The 25,071-nt window shown below is 46.8% G+C and overlaps 1 protein-coding gene across 4 annotated transcripts in view; it reads left to right on the top strand.

Annotated features, from left to right (window-relative positions):
* Window positions 1-23,402, top strand: part of DOK5 (docking protein 5) — a 31,821-nt gene extending 8,419 nt beyond the window's left edge. The window contains exons 1-9 of one of the 4 annotated variants that reach the window (XM_042045235.1): window positions 8,249-8,350; window positions 14,718-14,803; window positions 15,144-15,258; window positions 15,358-15,477; window positions 16,187-16,376; window positions 17,726-17,861; window positions 21,417-21,479; window positions 21,920-22,040; window positions 22,772-23,402. In XM_042045235.1, the coding sequence (XP_041901169.1) occupies window positions 8,338-8,350; window positions 14,718-14,803; window positions 15,144-15,258; window positions 15,358-15,477; window positions 16,187-16,376; window positions 17,726-17,861; window positions 21,417-21,479; window positions 21,920-22,040; window positions 22,772-22,839 (912 nt within the window). In that variant the 5' untranslated portion in view covers window positions 8,249-8,337 and the 3' untranslated portion in view covers window positions 22,840-23,402. Of the gene's footprint in view, window positions 1-8,242; window positions 8,351-14,717; window positions 14,804-15,143; window positions 15,259-15,357; window positions 15,478-16,186; window positions 16,377-17,725; window positions 17,862-21,416; window positions 21,480-21,919; window positions 22,041-22,771 lie in introns of those variants that run through there. The other 3 variants (XM_042045219.1, XM_042045211.1, XM_042045228.1) reach the window with 3 other exon arrangements.
* Window positions 23,403-25,071: the final 1,669 nt, after the last annotated feature.

The following is a 25,071-nucleotide window of genomic DNA, read 5'->3' on the forward strand; positions in this document are numbered from 1 at the left end:
TCTCCCCAGTAATGTCAATGGAGGAGGTTAAATTGTCCCTTCACTTGCCAAGGAGTGTTTGTCTGGTGAATTATCAATGAATGCCCTGTGTTTGGCAACGGGAAATTTCCTGTGAATGTCTCCAGGAAGGTGAGGGGGGATGTTTGGTGATGTTCCGAATTGACTCGTCCTGTGGAGAAGAAGACTCCTGGCATGGTGCTGTGGTAAAATACAAGTGGCTCTTCCCTGTTAAATGGAGAAGGGCAAATTAAGACTGTTCTGCTAAGCTTCTATAGACATTTTTAATGCAGCTTTCTCGAGGTTGGATCTACCTAAATGTGAATGAACTCCTGAACTCTGTCTTTAATTAGTGCTACACAGCTGGGATGTGAGAAATTCACACGAGCTGGGTTTGTCCATTTGAACTAATGTGGAGATCAGCCTGGAAAAGTGCAGGGGAGCTGCAGGAGCTGGTGGAAAAAGGAATTCTACCAGGGAAATATGGGCTCTGGAATCCTCATTTTATTCAGTGTTTCTTTAAGTCAATATTAGTCCATTCCTCCAACTCGAAGGAAAAAAAAACCCCAAATAAACAGGAGCTGCCTGTCCCTCCTTTTGCCTCTGGGGGCTGAGCAGAGGGGCAGGATCACTCCAGATGTGCTGGGGAGAGGGGCAGGATCCTTCCCTGAGCAGGCACTGAAGTGTTTGGGAAGGGAAATCCATTCTGAGTGCCAGGAATTTTCCCTGGAGCAGCTTTGAAGGCAGGCCCAGCCCGTTCAGCAGTTCGGGAAAACTCCTTCCCTTGTTTTCTGCAGCTCTCAGGTGCTCCTTCCCCCGATTTCATGGGCTGCAAATCCCTCACTCCTCCCAAAACACTGCGTTTGGTGAAGTCCAGCCTGCAGTGACTCGCTGGGAGCACGATTTGCTCTTTCATTTTAATCTTTCACTTTGATTTTAAGGCTGCTCCCCAGCAGCCCGGGGAGTGACCTGTGGCTGCAGAGCTCTGATGCCAGGAGTGAAGGGGAAATGAGATAAATTTACCTCGTGCTGGGACAGTGCCACGGACTCACCTCCACACCTGGAGCTGTCTGCAGGGATGGCATGAGCTGTATTTATTACACAAAAACCTCTGCTGCTTCCTGGAGCTTGCAGGTGAATGAATTGGTGAATGGCAGGGGATGACGGCAGGCCAGGGATGGGAAGTTATTCCGGTTATCCCATCTGTGAGTGAGGGGCTTGCAGGGCATTTGTCACCCTCAAGCAGCTCCTAACAAGCATCATGAACTGAGTTTTGCAGGTGGGCAGCAGGTCTGGCTGAGCTGCTCAAGGATGGAGGAGCTGCAGCCCTTCTCCCGTGTCTGCCTTTGGATGCTGGCAGCTTAGTGCTGGAAAAATCACTTTACTGACAGAAAGGCTCCATTCATGTGCAACTTCTGCCCTTTTTTTTTGGGTCTCCTTAGGTGTAATCTTAAAATTACAAGTCCAGCTCTGAAATGCAGCTTCTGCAAATGATTGTGTGCTCTGGGGGGTGAAAACCTGAGTTTGTGAGTGAGCCCAAGTGTGGAGCAGGTCCCAGCTGTGCCTGCTGGGAGAGCATCCTGCTGCCCTGGCTTCAGCAGGAGTGTCCTTGTCAGAGCTGTGACTCTCACCCAGAGCAGCCTCTTGCATCCCATGTCCTAATTAGTGAGCTCTGTGAGCTGCTAATGAGCTGTGTCAATGCCCTTTGCCCCCCATAGCCAGTGGAATTCCAGTGACCAAATCAGGTACTCTGCGACACAAAGGAGTAATTCCAAACCCTAACTCACTATAAACTGTTCTGCAGCTCCCTAATCCTAAAAGGTGCTGATTCCTGGGATTGTGCCGTAGCCTGGCCCGGCAGGACGGCACATCCAGCTGCAAATCCAGCTGCTGGCAGCACGAGCTGCCTGCACAGAGCCCGGCTTTAACCTCCAGTGAAGCCTTCACTATTTCTTCTCCCTGGTTACAGTCCCAGGCTGATTCTCTCCTATCCAGTTTCATGCCCAGAATTAACTGTGCCCGTGTACAAAGCTTAGCAGATGTTCAAGGAGCTGAATCTGATACTTAGCTCCAGCCTGGCTGCTTTTTTTCAGCTGTCACTGGCAAGGGAGGGTTTCTGCTGGAAATGCTTCTTGGCTCTTCTTTTGGAGTGGCTCTTCTCTCCCCTGATGGCCTTAAGCAGCCCTGAATTATAACCTTGTCTGTGTATGATTTATAAAAACCCCAACGAGCCAGCGGACCTGTACTTTGAAGGCTGTAGGTCCATAAAAAACCAGCCTGGAAGTGGAAGGATATTTCAGATAATGCTCTCTCTAATGATACCATGTCCAACTCATCAGTTTTGCAGGGAGAGCAGACTCAAGTCTTGCTTTTAATGTCTTTTAGGTTGCATTTAAGCAGCACATCCCAGTGTGCAGTGAGTAGAGGAGGGAGAGAAATGACTCCTTTACAGAACACTTGTGATATTCCTGTGGGATAAGCAAGGTCTAAACCCCAGCCCTGCCTGCTCAAAGACATTTTCCATTATCAGCTCTCACTGTCCAGCTCCAGGTGCCCCCCTCCTGGGTGTCCCTGCCCCTCGAGGTCCTCAGTGCTGCTTCAGATGGCTCCCCTGCCCTGTCTGAACCACAGAGTCCTTGCAAAGCCCTCCAAAGATCGTGTGCCAGAGGGATTTTACTGGTGCACTGCTTCATCACCTGGCCAGGATCTGTAATTAAGGAGCTGCTGAACTCCAGAATTGCAGCTGCTGGGTCCATCAGCAGTTTGAAGGGGATGTTGCTGCTTTATTGACACTTGCAGTGATTCACTGGAAAAGGCTCTTGGAAGCTCCCAGGTGTCCCTTGAACATTGTTTTACCATCTAATCCTCCATCAGGCTGGAATATCTCAGCACGCTGCTCCCTGCCCTTCAGTGAGCCCGGTGCCTCTGGGATCTGTGCCAGCAGCAGTTTGGGGGAGCATTTCCCCCTTTGTCCGAGCCAAGGACTGATGGCCAGTTCGGAGCAAAATCTGTCAGTGCTGCTTGTGTTTCCCTGTCCCAGAGCACAGCGTGGACACCCAGCAAAGCAGAGAATCCATCCCTGGCTTGTCAGCAGATCCTGGGTGAGCTCTTTTGCCGTCTGCACTCAGATGTTGCTCCCCAGCTCCCTGCGTGGCTCAGACAACGTGTCACAGACTTCCAGCTGCTCAGGGGGGTTTGGCAGTGAATCTTCTCTGTGGAATCAATCCTGTGTAGTCCTGAGGGACCCAAATAAATGAAGATGTAGAACAAAGCTGCCTTCTGATTACTGTGTCAAGTGGGAATGTGTCTGTGGGCTCAAATCCAGCTCTTGGGTGTTTGAAGCTAAGGTTGGAGGAATGGCTTTGAGCCTGAACCATTTACAAAAATCCCACTTCTGGTTGATGTAATTCCAGTCGGGAGGGGAGAGTTTTTGAAGAGAAAAGACTGATTAAAATGCCTGATGTTTCAGAGCAATAGGAATCTGTTGTGACTTGCGTTAACACGAGTTAAAGGTGCACAGGTTCCTAAAGATCTGCCAGGCACTTCTGTGTGCACTGGCCTTGCAGCAAGTCCTGGCCAGTGCCAAAGCTGGGGTTTGTAACTTGAAAAAACCTTTGCAATCCTGAGCAACATTGTGCATTCTGAATGCAATCAGAGACAAGATTACAGCCTCATTCCCTATTAGCAGCTGTGGATGACTCTCATGTCAAATATTGTTGGTGGAGATGCAGCCTGAATGAGGGGAAAGAGTGAGGTTTATCCTTCCCCAAATGTGTTCTCGGGGGGGAAGGAAAAATTGAGATTTTCTTTAGTGCCCAGGAGAAGGAAATAGCTGGATGCAAACCAGCCTTGATTGATGCAGTCACTATGGGCTGATGGCAGGGAATATGGCTCACTCAGAACACATGGAATGGGTATTCTGGGACAGGGAAATCATCTTGTTGCCAAGAGCGTGGATGGCTTTGCAGACAACACGTGGGCAACTCTGCTGCTGATTTTACACAGCCACTGATCCACTCTCCAGGGATCATTTAAGTCCTGCCGAGCACAATTCCAGTTAGAGACGTTCACAGCCATGGGATTCCATCCAGTGATCCATCTATTTGTAATTGTTCCATGCTTATTTTGCGGCGTTTCAGGCTGAAATAGAGCTGAACAAGCTGCCAGTGTGGGGGGACATGGGCATGGGCTGGAAAAGGAGAGAGGCAAGCCGTAATTTAATGGAGGAAATAATTCCAATAAAATAGTTTGTGAGCTCATGGAGAGGTTGTGGTGCCTTTTCTAGGGTCACACAGTCCCATTCAGATGAGAGATAAACCAGAGCTCTTTACTCGAAAGCAGCTCTCCAGTTTTCCATGGGGGACAGCTTCCTGATGGGGATCTGCTGCCTCAGACACGTCTGGGGAGGGGAGGGGATGGAATAAAGGAGCTGCAATCTGTCTCTCTTGGCACGGCTTCATTTTTCTAGAAGCACAGCAAAATTCTAGATCCTGTCCCCTCACAAATTTCCTTTGAACTGAAAACAATTTCGGGGCTCATCTCCCACCTTTTGACTCAGAAGTGACAAATTAAAGCCTTTTTTTCATAAATAGAAGAATGGAAATCCAAACCCTGGTGGGCTGCCTGTGTGAAGAGCTCCCTTTGGAAGGACCTTGGACCTGGAGTTCCAGCCCTGCCAAAATCCAACAAAACGCTCAAATCATTTTCCATCTGCAGCCTTCAGGGTGAGCTTCCTACCAGCCTTGGGTAAAGTGGCCACATTTTTTTCCTCCAAAAGGTAAAAAAAAAGGGAAATTTCAGGAGAGACTGAGGAATTTCTCAGGCATTGTGCCGTGCCTTTGCTGTTTTGTGTGTTTCTAGAGGTTACTGGAGTCACCAAAGGCAAATCCCTGGCAATATTCCAGGGTTTCTGGAAGGGATCCCAAGCTGCAGGAGAGAACGTGCAGCTCCTGCTCTGGAAAAAAGCAGAGTTTGTGTTTATGTGATGGCGAGTTCAGTGTCCCCGTAAATGCAGCTCATCGGAATGCTTTGTTTCAGGGCAAAGTGCAGAAAAACATTCCTTCTGGATCCCTGTGAAATAACAAACAAACAAGGGTGGGATTGTTTGTTTTGGTAGTCAAGTAGCTGTGCTTTCGGGCAGTGTGGTGGAGGCCACATATCTCAGTTTTTAAAACAGCCAGGTTTAAACCCCTGCCTTTGAAATCAGAGAAACAACCTTCCCCCCTCCAATTTCTACATATTTGGCCATTTTCAGATGGCTTTTTAGCGTGGTTCCTGAGCAAAAATAGTGAGGGCTGGGGCAAAGAAATTCAGATTTTAGCTTCTAAATTAAAATACTTTGTTTCTAATCATGTGGAATATTCTATTCCATTCTTACTGTGTGGAATAATCTGTGTTTCATGTACAAAGCAGAGCATTTTAGGCACTTGGAAATCCAGCCCTTGGTGATCTTTTGCTCAGCTGAGGAGGTGAGGACTGCCAGGTCTCCCTCCCACCCTCATTTCCAGGATGCTCCAGGGTTTGGGTCATCATGTAAGACATCAACCCCTGGTTTCAGTTTCCCTCTCTGCCTGAGAATATTCTCAAACCCCGAAGCTGAGAAAATCAGAAGAATTTTTTCACTTTCCTCAGCCAGATCCATCCCTGGAAGTGTCCCAGGCCAGGTTGGATGGACTTGGAGCACCCTGGGATAGGGAAGGCTGTCCCTGCCCGTGGCAGGGGGGATGGGTTGGTCCAGTTCCAGCTGAGCTCAGGTTTGCTGAGGTCTCTTTCCAGCCCCAAGGAGGGATGGGCATTCCTGGGCATTCCTGCCTGCTTGGGAAGCTCTGAGGGGCAGGAATCCCGATCCTCACATTGCATCATTCCTTTGAAGTCACTTCAGTTGTGGTAATGATTTATATCAGATCATCTCTGGAGCCAAAAATAGAACTGGCTTGATGTGACCTTGGCCGTGCAGAGCCTCTCTGGGAGTCGGGTGATCCACTTCACAAACAGCCGGGATAGTCCCCTGGAATTTCATGTTGTTACCTGCTCCATGGCCTCCTTCAAGCTGAACTTTTCAGGAGAGGCCCTAAGGAATAGATGCTGATTTTTGATACTTGAATTAAATCCTGAGTTGGATTTTCTCAGAAGATCTCAGAGGGAGACCTTGGTGGGTTTCAGGTGCTGTGCAAATGCCAGCTATTCCTGCTCTCCCAGCACATCAGCCCCCGATTTGCTGTTTGGATTCCCTAATCACTGTCAGCGCAGGTAATTACGGCACCACTTCCAGCTAATTCCTATTCACGGAGCAGCAGGGAAAGTGTTGGCTTGGGGGATGAGTGAGCTCAGTGTTCCTGATGGAATCGGCACCTGGGAGCATTTGGGGCTGGTGCTTCGTGCTGCTGGCAAGCAGCTGTGGCAACACAAGCAGCTCGTGCAGTCCATGCCTTCTGCCTGAAGTGCTGACACGTCTCAGGCACAGCCCTGACCGTGGTGGCACCAAAGACCTCGTTCCTTGCTCTGTGGTGGAGCTCAAAACAGGGTCTGGGATTCACTCTTTGTCCTGGGCACGGCACTGACAATTTTTCAGTGCTCCCAGGAGGGTGCTGCCAAATTATTGGTGGAATCATGGAGTGGTTTGATGGGAAGGGAGCTTTAAATCCCACTATTTTTATTGCTTTATTGCTGGAGATTCAGGGTTTCCTGCAGTTTATGCTCCCTAAAGGTGATGCTGGGTGAGTTTTATGTACTTGGAGAGCACAGAGGTGGGACAGTGCTGACAGTGCCCATTCCTGATATCTCCACCATCCCATTTTTGAAGGTTTTAAGCAGTGAGGGTGTGTCTATTCTTCTGAGTCTGTTTGTAAGTACAACAGCAAACGATTACTGAAGGATTCTTCCCTTCTTTGGGCTTCTAATGGCTGAAGTTAGAACTACAGGGTTTTGAAAAGCAAAAGGGCTGAATACTCAAACTTTGGACAGTCTCTTTTGGGTGGGATTTTGGAGATTATTTTTCGTTATCAGGTGGGAGAAGATGATGTTGGCCCAGCAAACCAAATTCTCAGAAGGCAAATGTACAAAGTCTCTCCCAGCAGAAGTAGGTGCATATTTAAATTGTGGCTTTGGTGTGAGCTGTAACTGTGGTCAGTGATTTCTGAGCAATCCAAATCAAACCCTTGCATTAAACAGAACAGGCTGAGTGCCCAAAAAGCTGGAAAATGGGAAGAAAATCCTGATCAGTTCAGCTGGTGCCTGGCATGGGAGCAGCCTGGCCTTGAACTAAATGCTCCTGCAGCCACATGGGCCAGGAGTGTGAGAGTCCGTGTGTGAGATGGGGTGGGAAAAATGATACAGCTGGGAGAAACAGCTAAAAACTGGTGAAAGAAGCACAGCCAGTCAGTTAACAACCCTTTGTGGGTTCAGCAAGGGAGTTACAGCTGCTTTTCATGAACATGAAGAGTTTTTTGACCCAGCAGGGGTCAGAGGATAGAGCTGTTTTCCTGTTGGGAGCTGCCTTAGTGGGGCAGTGGGATGTTGTGATGGGTCCCATCACTGCTCACCCCACTGAATCTGTGCTGTGAGTGCCTTGCTGATGGCTGGTCTGATTATTTTTTTCTTTGCTTTTGAAATCACACTAATTTCGGTGGCAGTTTTGATTTATTTCGAAGCTACCAGGTGTTACTTTGGAATTACTGATGAAGTGTGGGCTGTGAACAGTTGGCAAGGCTTGTAATTCCTGCCTTCTCTGCAGGCAGTCTGAGCTCAGCTGAGAGCTGTGGCTCTGAATGCAGGAGCACGGCAGAGAGTGCACCAGAATTAAGGGATGGCTGGGAAGATTGCAGGGAATTGTGGCAGGAGCTGGAGAGATGAAGTGGCTTCGTGCTGTGGTTGGAAAGGTGTTTTAAAAACCACTCTGCACAGAGCCTGCCCCAAATGACTTGAATTTAAATTCAATTAGACCCTGGGAGCAAAATGACAGAATGGTGCTGGGTTCTGCAGTTAAATAATCTGCTTTTTCCCTTGTCAGTAATTCAGTTCCTGCTCCCTTGTGTTACCCTTATTCACAGCTGATGCAGAGTGTCACCTCTCACTCAAGAGTTGCTGGCTGGATCCAAAGGAACAGGATGTAGCTCCCCAACAGCTTGGGCTTGTGCTCCCTCTGAACTTCTGAGAGTCCACAGCTGATTGGGGATTTAACTTCTCTGTGAGTACTGGTGATATTCAGGCCATTGAAGATGCCAAGTTTATTCTTCTGTGTCTCTAGATTTACCAGAGGTGCTGGTTAGTGTTCAAGAAAGCTTCAAGCAAAGGGCCAAAGAGGCTGGAGAAGTTCTCAGATGAACGAGCTGCTTACTTCAGATGCTACCACAAGGTAAGGCACAAGGTTCTCTCAAACTGTTTCTATCTGATGCAATATCAAGAATAAAATCCAAAGTTTTGTCTATTAGTTGGCCTGAAAATTGAAACTTTTTTAACTCTTAGGGTCCTAAAGCTGTTTGTGTGTGCTTTCATTCAGTGGAGGCAGAGTAAACATTCTTTGTAGCAAACATCTTGCTGAGTGAGTGGAGAAGGACTTTATTTTTAAAGCATTTGGCCTTTCCTCAGCCCTTTAAAATCACATCTGAAATACTTCCCAGTGGCTCCTGCTCTTTGTGTTTACAGTAACATGGAACACGGGACATTCCCAGGAACATGGGAATTCAAAAAGCACTTGGAGGTTCCCATTTTCCTGGGAATTTGCCTCTGTGGGAAGACAGGAGCCAGCTCCAGACGTGAAGGACAGCATGGACCTGGTGTGAAAACCTCTGCTGAATTCACTGGTGTTACAAGAATGAGGATTTTCCCTTCAGCCACTGCTCTGGAGTGATGTGCATGTTTCATATTCACCTGAGAATTTCCGTGTGTCGTTCTCCTGGGCGTGGAGGTGGAAATGAGAAACCTTTTAATTCATAATAATTGTCAGCAAAAACTGAAGGTTAGGAGTGATGGGCATGAATTCCCAGGAGCTTGAGGCTGCTCTGCACTCATTTGGACAGACTTTTAAGAGGAAATCCTGAGAGAATCCTGTCTCTGAATCCTGTCTACGTGCCATGGAACCTGTAATCGATTGGTCATAGAACCCGTGGCTATTTCTAATAAGTCAGGCCCAGAAATAGTTAATTCATGTTTATATTAAGCAAGTTGCAGAAGTAATGAGGGTTTTTTTCCCCTTTTTTGGGAGAGGGCTGCAGAGAGCCCTCTGTGTAAGAAATGTGTGAGAACTTCCAGCTCTGTGTGAAACACTGCATTTATGTTATTATATGTGTCAATTATTGATGCAATAATCAATAATTTGTTGTCTTGTCCACTAAATTAATGCAATATATGAGCAGCACCTTGGGTAATGGACATGAAATCCAAGAGGAGCCTAAATGAGACTGGAATTTCTCCTCTTTCACAAAATTCCATAGGTCAGCACCTGTTTGCAGGTGTTTAACCCACCAGCAGCCTGGACCTGCAGACTCAAGCACCATGGAAAGCCTCACTAGCTGGGAGGGATTTTCACTTTTAGGCCAAGCTTAGTCTCTACTTAACAGTTACTTCATTTCAAGCTATTGCTTCTCCTTTAAATTCTGGGTATCTCTGGTAGCTGATTTGACAGGAGTGAGTGATGATCAAACTCCAGAAACCGTCACTGGGGACTTACACACAAATTTTGTGTGGTTTTTATCAGAACTTTGCCCATCACATGGAAAGGACCTCAAAGGTCATCCAGTTCTACCTTGGGGACACCTTCCCCTGTCCCAGGTTGCTCCAAGCCCTGTCCAGCCTGGCCTTGGCCACTTCCAGGGATGGCTCTGGCTGATGGAAAGTGGAAAAATTGCTGACTTTCTGGGGTTCATTTGGATTTTGAGAATATTCTCAGGCAGAGAGGGAACTGAAACCAAGGATGTTGAGTAAGGCTCTTCTCTGGTTTAGAGTTGTCAGCTCTCCAAGCTGACAGGTCCCATTTATTTTTAACAAACCTCACTGAGAGGGAGCTAATGAATATTAAATGACATTTCTGGGCAAAATGTACTCATTTACAAAGAGCACAGGTGGATAAAAATGAGGGGTTTTTTTAAAATGAGCCTTGTAAATGTGTGAAATTCAAACGTGGCAAATGATGGAGATTCTGAAAGTATTAAATATGAGCTGCTGGGAGAAGTGAAAAAAGAGCATGTCCCTGCTGCTCTGTGTTAGGCTGTAGTTGAATGATTCTTAGGAAAACCAGAGTTAATTATTGATAAAAACACCCAACAAAGAATGTGGCAGAGACTTCAACACTCACTGCATGTCACCTGCTTTTTATTTATAATATTGGTGCGATTTTGGTGCTGAAGCCATTGTGCAGAGGTCTGGGGTGGTCACTGCTGTCCTGCAAGGGTTGGTGGTGTGGAGAGGCTCTGCTGTGATAATTCTGGTGCTGTCACTTGGGGACAGGAGAAGTTAATCCTGCAAAAAAACCCCCAAAACCCAGGCAGACCTGTGAAGGTGTCAAGTGTGCCACGAGCCTGTGCTAATGAAGGGTTCAGGGTGGCAGATGAGAGCAAAACCTCACCTGCACATCCCCAGGGTCTCAGGAACACACTGTCAGCAGGATGCAGTTTGTTGGGTTTTTATTGGAGTATTAAGGATTCTACTGGCACATCACGAAGGCAAAAGAAATAAGAATTTTTTCCTTAAAGTCAACTCCTACCTGGGCTCTGGAGTGATTCTCAAATGCTGCTGAAAGCAGCTAAAAAAACTGAGGAGCCCTCACTCAGCCCATCAGTCTCGGGAGAGGTTTAATCCATCATAAAACTGTAAAGGGTAGAAAAGGAAAATGATGAATGGAGCTAATTTCTCAACAGCCCCTGCCTCCTTCACTCAAGTGTTTCCTTCTGAGGCTTTCCTTTTTCCTGGGATGCATTGAACTGCTGTGTTCCTTTGATTTGTTGGTGCAAAGGGGCTGACAGGGCCCTGGTTGTGGTGGCACCGTGGTGGCACCAGTCCCTGGGGCTGAGGCTGGGCAGCAGCTCCTTTCTTTGCCCATCTGAATTTTGGGTCCCCAGCAGTGCCTTGGTGGTGCTCCTGTTATTTTGGAGGGTCCCATTTGTTTGCATTTGAATGTGTCCCTGTCTGCAGCTCTGCACCAGGGCCTGAGCTTGGACATCCTCACCACGGGAAGAGCAAACCAGAAATAAATACTTTTTTTGGTCTAATATTAACCTTAAATCCTTACGAGTCCTGCTCTGCTTTTTAAAAGTGGAAAGGTCACGGTGTCCTAAAATAAAGGTCATGTGAGAACAGTCATCTGTAGCTGATGGAGTAAACTGGGGATTTGCACACACAAAGCAAATTTCCCACTTAATTCCTTTGGTCCCACAAGGGAGGGAAAATAATTAGGATGCAGGCTACAAGGTCTACACAGAGAGTTGCTTTCCAGGTGACTGTCTGATTTTCACTTGTTAAACGTAAATAAGCAGCCACAAATTGCCACATGCTTGAACAAAGTACTACTGGAGGAAGGAAGAAATTCTGATTTCTTTTGACTTTGTGATGTGCCAGAAGAATCCTTAATATTCCAATAAAACCCCAGCTAATTGCACCCTGCTGACAGGAATACACCGAGTCCTCGAGGGGTTCTAAGTTTTAATCCCATTGTGTTAATCTTGCCTTGAAACAGCAGAAGTAATTTAACAGTCTTCCTGTCTGGTTATGGAATAATCCATTTGGAAAATTGGACTGTGGAACTTGTAATTGTTTTCCAGGCAAAACTGTATCACAGCAAATGAAATGTTTCAAGTCTGACCACTCTGCTAATAACGAGCTGTTAAACATTTATTTTAATGAATGCTATCACTTATCTGTGAGCGAGGCGTCAGGTTCAAGGCTTTCAGAGAATTAAAGGAACTTCTCAGGGTGTTTTGGTGTCTCCACTAAAATTCCGCCTAGTGGGGCTTGTGGAATATTTGTGAGGAAGAGAAGAGAAGAAGAAGAGAGAAAAGACAAGAGAGAAGAGAGAAAAAGAGAAGAGAGAAAAAGAGAAGAGATAGAAGAAGGGAAGGGAAGGGGAGTGGAACTGAATGGGCTTTAAGGTCCCTTCCAACCCAAACCCTTCCATGATTCCATACAAAATTTAATCTGTTATTTTTACTTAGCAGGTTAGAGATGTGCAGGCAGCTCTTACCAGCAGGAGCGAGCAATAACATTTTCCGTTAAATGCTCCCCTGGGGTTTCCTGGGGAATGTTTGATTTGTTCTCATCACGGGGCAATTTTCAGTGAGCTAAGACAGAGCCATGAATCCTTAATTAAGATGAAACCCCAAAGTGCTTGGGAATCATTGAGTGTGGCAGTTGTGGAGGCAATAAATATAACCCCTGGTGTTATGCTCTGAAATGCTCCCCATATTTGAGAATTATGCACTAATTCAAACAATAGTTGGAATGCTGAGGATCATTTTTTAGGAAACTGCTTTTTCGGCATGTTTTTGATGGGAATGGGAGAAGTGGAAGAATTTTGGCTGAGTGGATCTGTCAGGCTGAAGCTCTGCTCGTTCTGTCAGCTGGGAAATGACTGATTGATTAATCCCTGGTCCTGGTTCAGAACTCTCTCACCACACAGCTCTGCAAGTATTTTAGTTTTTAATCTAATCAAATGCATTTCAGTTATATGGATTGTCATCTTAATCCAAAGGAGGCTCAAAAAGGAAAAGGAGGGGGGAAATATGCAAAGGGAGGTCTTTAAACCTTAACAAAATACCATTCTTCTTGTCATTTCTCTGCTAATACAGTCTTAGGTCTGATATTTGTGGTTCACCCCTCAGTTTAGAATTACTTTGCTAAGTGTACGTTAGTTCCCGATTTCAGATAAATAAAACATACACGGATTAAACTACCCATGAAAACACTCGTTTTGCAAGAGCCTGGCAGGAGGAGAGCTATTTTAAAACGCTAAAAAATTAAAAAAAAAAAAGGAGAAATAAACCAAACTTCAGCCTCAGTATTTGCAGGTGTTTGGTGCCTGCTCCTGGCCGGGTTCCAGGAGCGTGGGGGTGTTTGCAGGCTGCCGCCCCGGCAGTGTGAATTCCAGGAGGATGTGCCAGACAATTGGGACCATCTGTTGTGCCAGGGGAGCAACAGGGAGGCTGCTCAGCCGCCTGGGCTGAGCAGGGCACGTGCTGGGTGGCACAGCAGGTCAGGGATCCTGATTTTTTCCAGAGGACTGCTCCCCTGGGAGAGCAGGTGCGAGGTGGAGCGCTGGCAGCAGGAATTGCTCCTTGGATAAAGCTCTGGATCGTGCCAGGAGGGACCACTGCCTGAGTGGAGAATACCCCTGGAGCTGGGAGAGGTGGAGGCAGCCTCAGCCTCGATGGCAGCTCAGATGCCGTCAGGTGAAGACTTGGAGGCCCCGCTCTGTGAAGAGCCGCCAGGTGCTTGTGGGGTGTTGTTTTCCAGACATGGAAATCGGGTGCCACGAGATTGTGCCCAGGATGGAAGGAGTGGAAGCTGGAAAGTTGGATTCCAGCCACTCTTCTGCAGGGAATCATTGGTGCCCCTGAGTTCGGAGAGTCCCAGAGTGCCAGATTGTCCATCTGTGTGTGCTGCTGAGCACCCTGAGCTGTGTCACAGCACCCTCAGGACTCCTCTGCCCGCAGGCAGGCCCTGGGATATCCAGCAGGGACGCTCAGACAGGAGCTTCCCATTAGCAAAATTCCAAGTCAGCCTAAATCCTTCATTGCCAAAATGTAAGTTCTGCTGACTCAGAATTTACATTTCACCCAGGGCTGGAATTCATTAGCACATTCCCTTGCAGGGAATGCAAGTGTGCTCAGCCTAAATGTCAAGGTGGTTGCTGTCCTGGATGGGGAAAATCTGGTTTTCTTTCCCCTTGCATTCGAATCCTTTCTTGGCGTCTGAGGAAAATACCTTGGAGTGGAACTTGGCAGCTGTTTGTGCTTGACCTGCCGTGTCCCAGGGAATGGGTCATGACAGGTCTGTATTTAGCAGTGAGTTGGGGTCTCTGGGGGATGTGCTCCCATCACAGCGTTTCCTGGAAGAGGGTTAAAAAAAACCCTTGTGCAAAATGAAGCCCAATTATCAAGTCTCAGTTTTGACACTTCTCAAAATCTTCAACCTGGAGGCTGGAGAAACCTGAGTTCCAAATTTGGCAGCTCTGCTGGAGGTTCCCCATGGGATGATCCTTCCATTATATCCTTCTGCTGCTGCCCATGGGAGGAGGTTCTGGACATTGGCTGTTATTTATAATTTTTGGGGAGATGTTGCCCATGAACTGCCCTTTGTTCCTCCCATTCACAGTAGGAAAAGCTTCTCCAGGGACATGCTTGGAAGTGTGATTAATTTAAATAAAGAATTCCCCCTCAGCCAAATTTCGGAGCATTACTCATGGGTTGTGAGGGTGAAAAGTGCATGTTAGAAATATGAAATCACTGTGTTATGGATTTACTAAAGCTGTGTACAAGGTAATACCTTTTTTTTTTTTTGGGGGGGTATAAAAGCTATTTTTCCAATTATTTTTGGCAGCCAAGCAACAGAACTCTGTGTTTACAGTCTGAATCTTTAATGCTAAAACACTTTCTGATAATGAAAACTGATTTTATTTTTGTTTGGTTTTTTTTAAGTGGACCATTCTAACAAATCCTCAACTTTCCATCAAAAAAAACCAAAAAAACGTAGAGAGCAGCTTTTCACCATTGTTTTTTCCTCCCTGCTGAAAGCTGTGCTGGAACTGGGAGTGCTGGAACTCCACTTGGGTGAATCCTTTAGATTTCCATCTCTCCTCTCTCTGGTTCTGCTGCACCAGGTTGGTCTTTCTCATGCCTTTCGTGTGAATATTGCTCAGACTGGAGGGAGCTTTGGTTCCACCTTTTTCTTGGCTAAAATTCCCATTGGGATGGTGATGTCTGGAGGTGAGAGAAGTGGAGGACATGGCTGCTGCATCTCCCAGGGCTTTCCCATGGAATTTCCGAGGTGATTCCTGGCAAGGCAGCGTTTCCTCAAGAGCCATCACGGAGGTTCAGAGCCTGTTGATGCTGTCCCACCTTTTTCTCCCTCCTTTCCCTTCTCACCTCCCCTTGCCCAGTCAAGAACGGACAGATCTCTTCCCAAGCTCCTCATTAAAATCCCAAATTGTGCTTTTCCAGGTCACGGAGCTCAATAATGTGAAGAATATCTCGAGGCTGCCAAAAAGCACAAAGAAACACGCTGTGGGCATTTATTTCAGTGATGACACCTCCAAAACCTTTGCCTGTGAGTCAGGTGGGTGAAACAGTGACGCTCCTTAGAAAAGCTCAGAGCATTATTGTGAAATTATAAATATGATGTACCTACACAGAGATTTTCTGGGCATTTATACAGAGCTTGAGGCAGATGAGTGGTGCAAGGTGCTGCAGATGGAGTGCCTGGGAACACGAATTAATGACATTAGCCTTGGAGAGCCTGACTTGTTGGCATCTGGAGTAGAGAGGGAACAGAGTGGTAGGTACAGAAATATTGACCTTTTGAATTGTTAATTGCTTTATTTTCAAGCCTTTTGGACTGTATGTACAGATATTGGAAATAAAGAGGAGCAAAACTGTTTTTCCAAGCCCTCCTTCCTGGTTTGGGGGGGTTGGTTTTGGTTGTTCAGGGTTTATTTTTGGCTTTTAGTTTCAGTTGCTGCCAGTGATAATAAATAAGTTAACTGGAATTATTTTGGAGTAGCACTTCTCTTTCTCAGATGAGTTAGTTGCTCTTGGAGATGGGAACTATTTGTTGTGTGGGTTTTTTTGTGTGATGTCAGTGACTGAGGCTCTGTAAAGAGAATAATAAATAACAGTAATTGCATGCAAAACCTGACTCCGTGGCTACTCCACTTTCCTATGCAAATGAGCTCATTACCTGCACAAGCAATGTATTTATTCATGCACACAGTGTTATGAGCTGTTTGCAAATATCAGGATTATGCTGGCACAGCTCTCCTCAGGCTCTGAGTGCACACACAAATATTTGATGCCCTTTGGGTGCAGCATCTGACTGCCCCAAACGTGGAGTTTGTTGAGTTATTGGAAGGAATTCTTTGTGTGGGAATGAGCAGTTCTAAGTGGAAATAAGATCTTGTGTTAGAGATGGAAAATAGGAAATTCCTTGAATGACTTCCACGTTTGCTGGGCAGGGATTTTAGACTAACCTTTTGTTTTTCTCCCAGAGAGATTCAATGTGTATTTGATGCCATCCCCTAATTTAGATGTGCATGGGGAATGTACCTTGCAGATAACATTTGAGAATATCTGTCTTTGGGACATCCAGAATCCCAGAGTCAAACTCGTCTCTTGGCCATTAAGTGCCCTCCGGCGCTACGGGCGGGACCCAGCCTGGTTCACCTTCGAGGCAGGGAGGTAGGTGGGACTTTGTTCTCTTGCTTTGCCTTCCTGGGGGTACTTGGACCATTTCCAAAGGGTTTCCAAGGATAAGGGAGCTGATCTTCAGCCAGAGGCCAGTCTGGACCCATTCATACAAAAAAACTCCAATTAAAATATAGAAACAAATATAAACCCCCAAAAAACCCCAATTAAAACAGTGAAATATAAACTAAAAAAAAAAAAAAATCCTCTGTTAAAAATACTGAAACAAGTATAAACCTAAATAAAACCCCTCTCCATCCCAGCTGAATGGAAGCAGTTGCCAAAGTGCCTGAAGGGTGTGGGAGAGCTGAGGTATCCCCAGGGATGCCAGGTGGAGGCTGACAGTGTTCTATGGTACTGTATGGAGTTATTCCTAAACAAAGCAGTCAGTGAGCCAGGGGTTTGGATGGAAAGATCTGGGAAGAAGAGGTGAGCATCATTCCAGAGTTTGTACAAGGTTTGGGCGCAGAGTTACGGAGTTTTCTCAGGAGAAGAGGAGTTGGATGTCGAGGGCAGTGGGTGCCAAGTTGTTTCCCAAAAGCAAATGAAAGGAATGAAGGGACTCCTGTTTTGCATGGATCTTTTTGACAAACGGGTTTATAAGAAAGCTGAATGGAATTCCTTGGTTTAGAGGCGTTGCTCCTCCAGCTCAGTGGTAACAAGCTTTGGGTGAAGCTGGAGCAATATTGAACTGAGCCATCAAACCCTTGTGAGGAGATACTGGAGGCATTATTTGAGATAAGCACGTTAGAGAATTACAGCAGTGAAGGGGAAGCAAATCACACAATTAACTTACCTGGAAAGGGAGGAGGCACTCAAGTTTCCATCCTCCATCTTAGTGCAGGATTTAGCCCTCCTGGGGAGGGGAAAGGAACACGTTTTCCTTTGGCTGATCATGCATTAGCCATGACAGGACAATGCATTTGGGACTCTGGATTTGTATTTGTTGTTTCAAGGGGAAGACAAAAGTCTGCAAAACTCATTAAAAGTCCAAAGGGGGGAGACAAATCAATGCTGCCTGGCACAGATTCCAGATAGAGCCTAAAGAGAAAAAATCTGGGTCTTGTGCAGGCACTCTCCAGAGCTTTCACACTTGTGATGGAGCAGCTGAGTCTGTTTGGAGACAGCAACACAAACATGGCCTGGAACAGTAAATGGCACGAGGGCTGCACAGAACCACAGGCAGAGAGGTGGAAATAACTTTGTTCCCTCTTCAGCCACCTTTGTTTCCTCACTCCTCGTGCAATGGCACTTTTAGAGCAGCACAGGAAGGTGTTGCTGGTTCGTGGTGACCTGGAAACTTCCATCTCCCACGTGGATGCCCTGTGCTCTTGCCTTGGCAGGATGTGTGACACGGGAGAAGGGCTGTTCATCTTTCAGACCAGGGATGGGGAAGCCATCTACCAGAAGGTTCACTCGGCTGCCCTGGCCATAGCAGAGCAACACGAGCGGCTGCTGCAGAGCGTGAAGAACTCCATGGTATGGGCCTTGCTGGGATGGGGATGGGGATTGGGATTCCACACTGGTCAGCACCCAAAGTTGTGCTGCTTCAGGGGGATTCTGATTATTATTAAATTCTGCTTGATTATAAAATTTAGGGCAATATGTATAACTGGAGTTCCTGTTCAAGGATAACAACAACAGGGAAAGAGAGTCCTCAATGTCTGTGGGTGCAAAGTTATCGATAAATGTGAATTAATACAGAGAAAATCAGCTCCTGTCAGTGCACAGTCTCATTAATTTCCTTTGATTAATCAGCACCATGAATTTGTTTGGAAGCATTTCTCATCAGTCTGCTTGCAAAATGTGGCTCCTGCTCAGTTTTCCATTTGCTAAGTGGTATCTGTGCTCCGAGGATGGTTTGGGAAGAATCAGAGAGGTTCCCTGGGAAGAGCTTGACACTTTGCTTGATTCTTTCAGAAACATGAGAAGAGCTCACCTGCAGCCAGCAGTGCTGCTGGTTTGCCCTTTTCCAGTAAAAGATCATCTAACACCATCTTTGCTGGGTTTTACTTTCTTCTTTAAAACCAAGAGCCTCTTAGTTCTAGTTAATGAAGGGAGCTCTTGTTCAAAAATATCTAAATTTGTCTTCAGTGGAGACAGATGGATAGATGAGACAAGTACTCAACAGTGACTAAATTAAGCAGATTAAAATTAACCTAGGCTAGGTCAGCATAACTTCAGTAACATTTGTAGCCCAGCAGGGTCAGAAGGAATGGAGGAACCTGTTGAGGGAACAATTTCATGTTCAGAAAGCAGGGATCAGTTCTGAAACAACAGTGAATAGGTCTACAGGCAATTCCAAGTTCGTTGGCTTTGCATTTCTGGAATAACGTCTTTAATAGATGATGTAAAATTTCCATCTCACAAGTGCCCATAGACTCAGCAGATGCAAAGTTGCTGTAGATTTCAATAGGCAGCAGCTGCACAACCTCTAAAAAAGCTTTTTCACAAACACTGTGTCCCACCACGACCCCTAAATCTAATTTTGTAGACCCTGCAGTGCCAAGGGAGGGGATAACAGCATATTCCAGCTGAACTGAAAGTCTTGGAGCTCAGTAGCAGAATACAATTGTTTCAGCTGAGTCCATACGTCCTGGATATGAGTTCCCCACATCTGTCACAGAAATGTTGAAATACTCAGTAGGGCTCTGTGTCTTCTCTGGGGCCCAAGCATATTCAGGTTTAGAAGCTCAGGCTGAGCTCTGTTGTATCAGGTGGCTTTTTCTGCTGATCACAGAATATTTGCCAAGAACCTCTTTGTTCAGATTGATTGATTTCCCCTGTATTTTTCTGCTGCTTTTGAACACCTCACCGAGGGCTTCATTCCAGATCTTTGCCCTTTTTTCTAAGCTGTCTGTATTGTTTCTGTCTCCAAGAATTCCTTACCCTGTGTAAATTTTTGTATTAGTGAAGCTTGAGCTGTTACCTACAGAAAGGGCAAGTAAAGGAAGAAGGTAGGAGATGTGGTGGTGAGAAATGAAATCCAGTGAGTGTTTTCTCTTTGCTCCTGGCATCCTGACCACTGCCACATCCATGGGGGGATTACCCAGGGCTGAGGGGAAGGTTTGATTAAACCACCTGAGGGCTCCTGTGCAGGGAAAAGGAGAAAAGAAAGGGAAAAAGGGAGTTGAATATCCCATGGTGATGGACTGGAGCAAAGCTGCCAAGGAGTGCTCTGACGTGTCTGGCACCTCCTGGGCTGGAGCCTCAGCCTGGCTGTGCTGCTGAGGAGCTGAAAGAGAGCTCTGAGCACGTCTGGGACACTTCCACAACTTATTTTCAGTGAATCCACAGCTCCTCCCTTTTCTCTTTGAAAGGGAAGAGCGAGCTGCCTTTGTTTAGTGACTGTAAATCCACTCTGGTCATTGGTGGCTCTTCTCCTCCAGGTTTCTCTCCTTTCACATTGCCAGAGAATGGAAAGCAAAGACCTGTTCAGGTTTGATTTTGAAACCAAACCTAAGAAATCTTCAGTCATCTTTCTTTTCTTTCCTTTTGGAGCCATGGTCACAACCAATCTGAGAGAATTTCAGTGTGCAGGGGCTCATTTTCCATGTCAGTGCCAGGTGCTGCTGTGGGATGGAGCCAGGGCGAGTTGTGCCTCCTCCTTCTGCTGCCACAGAGACACGGGAGGTTAATTGTGCAAATGAAATCAATCACCATTAAAGCCTCCTGTGCTTGCAGTCTGAGGTGCTTTGATGAAATGTTGTGCATTCAGGACAGAACATGCTAATTTTTATCCTCAGCTGTGGTTTTTTTCAGCTTTCTCCCCTGCTGATCGAGTTCAGGAGGGGCATCTCCTCTGGGCCTTCTCTGTGGCACTGTTCAGCTTTGCTCTGGCTGTGTCTCTGGGGTTTTTCCCCCAACACAGCCTGTTGGTTTTTGCTCTCCTGCTGACAGCAGAACCGTTCTCAAACTGCCCCAGCTCGCTGTCCAGCTCCCCAATAAATGAAACCTCCAAAAAACGATACCTGCAGCTGAGCATGCCCTCCCCACGGTGCTCTGCTGATTGGCACTCCCTGGAAAAGATGCCATGGTTTGTTTCCATGGTGCTGAGGTGTGTGGTGACACTGCAGAGGGCTGGAGCTCTCTGATCAGTGTGGTGTAGGTGGGACCTTGCCTGGGGCAGTGATTCACATCCAGCTGATGTGGAGGTGGCTCCTGTCAGAGCAGGACTTGAGATGGCTTTGGTTTGCTTTAGTTTTAAACTAAAGTTTTTTTATTAAACCAAATTCCAGTTCTTTAGCTTCCCGTCACAGGTGTCCCTGCACAGAGAGGAGGCTGAAGGCACCTCTGAATAACTTGGAAATGTCTCTTTCCTTCTCTATGTTTGCTATTGGGTTTTGCTCCAAAATACACTGATTTTCTTGTAAAAGGTTCTTTCACCTCTGGTTTTGTAAAACCAAGATTCAAAACTTACTCTTTTGTAAAAAGCTCTCTTCATAAATTAGAAAAGTCTAGGGAAGCTTTGGTATGTTTGAACTGATGTTTCCCTGAGCTTTGGGAGGAGAGTTTTAGCTGCACTGTGAAGCTGATGATAAAATCCAAATACTTCTATCAGCTTGTACCTTATTGAATTAATGGAAGCAAAAGTGCCTTAAAGTAGTCAGCTCTCATGTGTTAAGTGCAACGTCGATAACCAGGGGCTGTGAGTATGTAAGGAAAGGGAGCTGAGGGCCCTGCACGAGGGGGCAGTGTGGGATGGGGCTCCCAGCAGGGCAGTGCAGCCCCTGTGCTCTCCTCCCAGCGCGTCTGGCTGTGTTCCTGCAGGGAATCTGGATGGAGGATGCAGTTCTCCTGCTGCACTCCTGTGCCATCAGCTGGCACCTTCCTGGGCTCTAGGGGAGGGAGGTGAATAGAAAATGCTTCAGAATTAATAAGAACAACTTGTGAAACACTCCCAGTGAGGTTCTCCGTGTGCCGAGTGGGATCTGGCTCTGGGAAGTTGCAGGTGTAGCCGGGCAGCCCCTCTGGTGGCAGGGGAGGATCCCAGCACTGCCCTGCCTGCTGCTCACCCCCGCTTTCTGTTTTCAGCTGCTTGAGTTAGGACTGCCCTCGGGGGCAGCAGGGCTTGCCCAGGAGCAGGGCAGCACCAAGGTGAGCTGGAGCAGCAGCAGTGGGACCTAACCCAGAGCTGTGTGCCCTCCTGACCCAGAGCTGTGTGCCCTCCTAACCCAGAGCTGTGTGCCCTCCTGTCCCAGAGCTGTGTGCCCTCCTGTCCCAGAGCAGTGTGCCCTCCTAACCCAGAGCAGTGTGCCCTCCTGACCCAGAGCAGTGTGCCCTCCTGACCCAGAGCTGTGTGCCCTCCTAACCCAGAGCAGTGTGCCCTCCTGTCCCAGAGCTGTGTGCCCTCCTAACCCAGAGCAGTGTGCCCTCCTAACCCAGAGCAGTGTGCCCTCCTAACCCAGAGCTCTGTGCCCATGCAGACTAACCTGGGCAGGGGGGAGTTCAGGCTGCTTCAGTACCAGTTCTTGCAGTGGTTGTGCTGTCCCAGACAGTGTTCCAGCCTGTCCCTGACCTGCTGTCCTGCCTTGCAGCTGCAGCTGAAGATGAGCGAGCGGGCGGTGTCGCTGGGCACCGTGGTGCCCCTGCCCCGCAGCGCCTACTGGCACCACATCACCCGGCAGCACAGCACCGGGCAGCTCCTCGGCCTGCCAGGTAAGGGGCACTGCCCTGCCACCTCCCCAGAGGGTGGCACTCAGCCTCGGTGGGGACAAGGGCATGTCCTGTTTGGGATGCACAGCTCGGCACAGGGGGTGTGCCGGCGTGGTGTAACCCTAACCCGAACAACCAGGAAAAAAAGCCTTAAAGGAGATATTTTTCCTGGTTCTTTCTTTCCGACACTAGATGGGGCAGGCAGCACGCGGAAAGCTCCATCCAGGGGAGGGATGGAGGATGAAAGCAGCGCTTCCATGCCTGGTCAGAGCTGTTCCATGGATGAGGGCATGGGAGGCGGAGCTGCTGGTGGCACAGTCTGTGCACTGGCCTTACTGTGCCCTTCCACGGAGCCCTTTATTAAACCAGGGCTGAATCCAGGAATTCAGCATGGAGCTGGCATGAGATAAATTGGTTGTGTGGGTACAAACCACTTGTTTTATATTTAGAAGAATATCTTGCTTGTTAGACTGGGAAAAAAAGGATCTAAAAGAGCATTTTTACATTCAAAATGAAAGTCAGAACTTTGAAAAAAATAATTTGCTTTGTACAAGTTTCTGTTCTGAAGGTAAAGAAAACCTGCGTGGATATTTCTGAGCTGGAGCAGCAGATTAAGCAGGGATAGATTTAATTAAGTAATCTCTAGCTCCCATATTCCCGTGTGTCAGACACTGACTGAGGTGCCTGTGTGTAACTGGGGTTGTTCTGTTTTTTCCATCTGGCTCTCCATGAAGACGTTTCCAGCCCAGTGAAGCTCCACCGCACGGACACTTTTCCAACCTACAGGGCAGAGCATCGATAAAGATCTGGGAAGAACTTTACAAACTCTTTGTCTTCTGACCAACTGCCCCAGTGGATGAGTGGTGATGACAAGCAAGGATGGAAACGCAGAGAAGTTCAGGTTGGACGAAAAATTCTTGCAATACAAAGGATTTTTTAAACTTTGCCCAAAGCGGAAACTCTTCCGTGGATATTGGAGAGAGGAACCAAACCACCAAACCCTCTGGTGTATCTTTTATATCTTACAGCTGGACAGAGGAGAAATCACTCCCTAAACACTTCCCACTGGTTTTGTATGATAGGATTGTTGTAAATATGTGAGACTCCTGCTGTAGTGTGGTTATTTTGTCTCCTGGCAGCTGTGTGTTCACCGCTGTGTCACCCTGGTTTGTGGCAATGCTTCTCTTTAGTTATTCCCATTATTGTTACCCTGTTTCTGATCTCTGGAATGGTGGCCAGTTTGAAGCAGCTCTTGGATACAATTTTTCCTGTTTGAAGACTTGATTGATTTCTTTTAAAAGAATCTCCTCTTTCCTGTATTTATTTCCATCTCTGTAAACATTGAAAATAAATAAAAAAGTCCCACTTAGTTTGTGGTGCAGTGTTTTTGGTCATTCAATTAGCACAAGCTAATTTTCTTCTGGGACAGAATCATGGTCTGGGGCTTTGAGTTAAAAACAGAAAAAGGTAAATGTTGGATTTCCACGTGCAGGAGTGTTGTAGGAACAGAGCTGGAGGGGAGGGAGGCTCTCAGGGAAGCCAAACCCTGGCTGTGGTGAAGGTAAATGTGTTTCTGAAGGAAATAAAATCAATCTGCCATCGCTGTGGAAGGTACCCCACAGTGCAAAGATAAGCATAATTTATTGTAAATAAGGATTATGTTCATTCCGGAGCTGAACTGCTCACACAAACAGGGATTGAAAGGCATGTTGTGACTAATAGCCCTTTATCTTCCAGGTTTACTCCTGCTAATGTATTCCCTGCCGAGCTGGCAGCAGCTGTTGTTTCATCAGGGATATGACAGTTCAGTAAATGCTTTTATTCACCTTTCACTCATGCAGTGATTGATAGAACGCAGCTATCTCTGGCTGAACACTCCTATTACAAAGAAGACCAAAAAAAGCCACTCTAACCTTGGCCTTTAAATGAAGAGTGGTTAAATCAACCAGCTCTGAGATGATTCTTTCCAGTGAAACTGCCTGGCAAGGCTGGGAAAGCAGCCTGGAATCCACGTTGCTTTGAGTTATGGGGGGTGTATGACACAGGATCGAGGAGCTGCCTTGGTTTAATTTTTGGTACCAGCACATTGAGTTATCTTTGCATCACTGCTGCCTCAGAAGGCCAAAGGAATGAGGGAATTTGCTGCTCCTGGAGTGAATGGCTTTTTGGCAAGGGCTGCCTGTGTTTGGAGCTGGCTGCCAGGTGCTGTCCATGGATCCTTGAGAACTCCTGGTCTCTGTTTTCTGCCCTACACATGGACCCTCCACAATAACAGCCCCTCACAAAGGGGTTTTGAGCTTGGGCTCTGTGTAAAAAGGAGAATAAAGAACAATTTACAGACTGGTTTCAATTGCTCCACCAAATTCCAGCACAGCCTTTTTTATATCCTTCAGCCTTGTTCTTTCTTGAACGCCTCATGGAAATGCCAAACCCCTGGACCCTTTCATCCCACAAAATCCATGCTCCAGGTCAGAATAGTGGAGACAGAAGGTTATGTGTTAGGGGAAGCAGAAAAAGGGATCAGAGAGGAGGTGTGGAGCTGCTCACCCCACTTTTCAGATCCATGCTAAGAAGTTATTCCAGTTTTTGAGCAGGTCTGAACCAGCAAACTGGAATAGCACAGTGGGTAGAGGGAGAGGGTCCAGACTGCAGCAGAACTCTGGGTAGTGATCCTAAAATCTTGGAATCAAATGCATTAGGGAAGAAAAATACAGATCTAATATCAAGACTTCCCATTACATTTCTTTTCCGTAGATGTTTTTTTTGCAGGTAACAAAATGCGAGTGGAGTGATTTAAACAGCACAGAGGGCAACACAACTGCTGGAAATAAATCCTGGTGCTGCTGGGAGAAATGGGATGGGTCACATCATCTCCATCTCCATTTAAAGGGACGAAGGGACATGGATTTGCACCAGGACTTGCTAAAGTCGCTCAAGACCTCGAGGTATTTTTATCATAGTTCAAAACTTTTTTCTTAAATAAAGGAGATCTTCTATTTTTTGCTTGACCAATATTTAATAAAGCAATATTTGC

This window comes from Corvus kubaryi, unplaced genomic scaffold (assembly GCF_017639235.1).
Source record: "Corvus kubaryi isolate FWS band 111438036 unplaced genomic scaffold, C.kubaryi_AGA036_p1.0 134, whole genome shotgun sequence".
Lineage (NCBI taxonomy): Eukaryota > Metazoa > Chordata > Aves > Passeriformes > Corvidae > Corvus > Corvus kubaryi.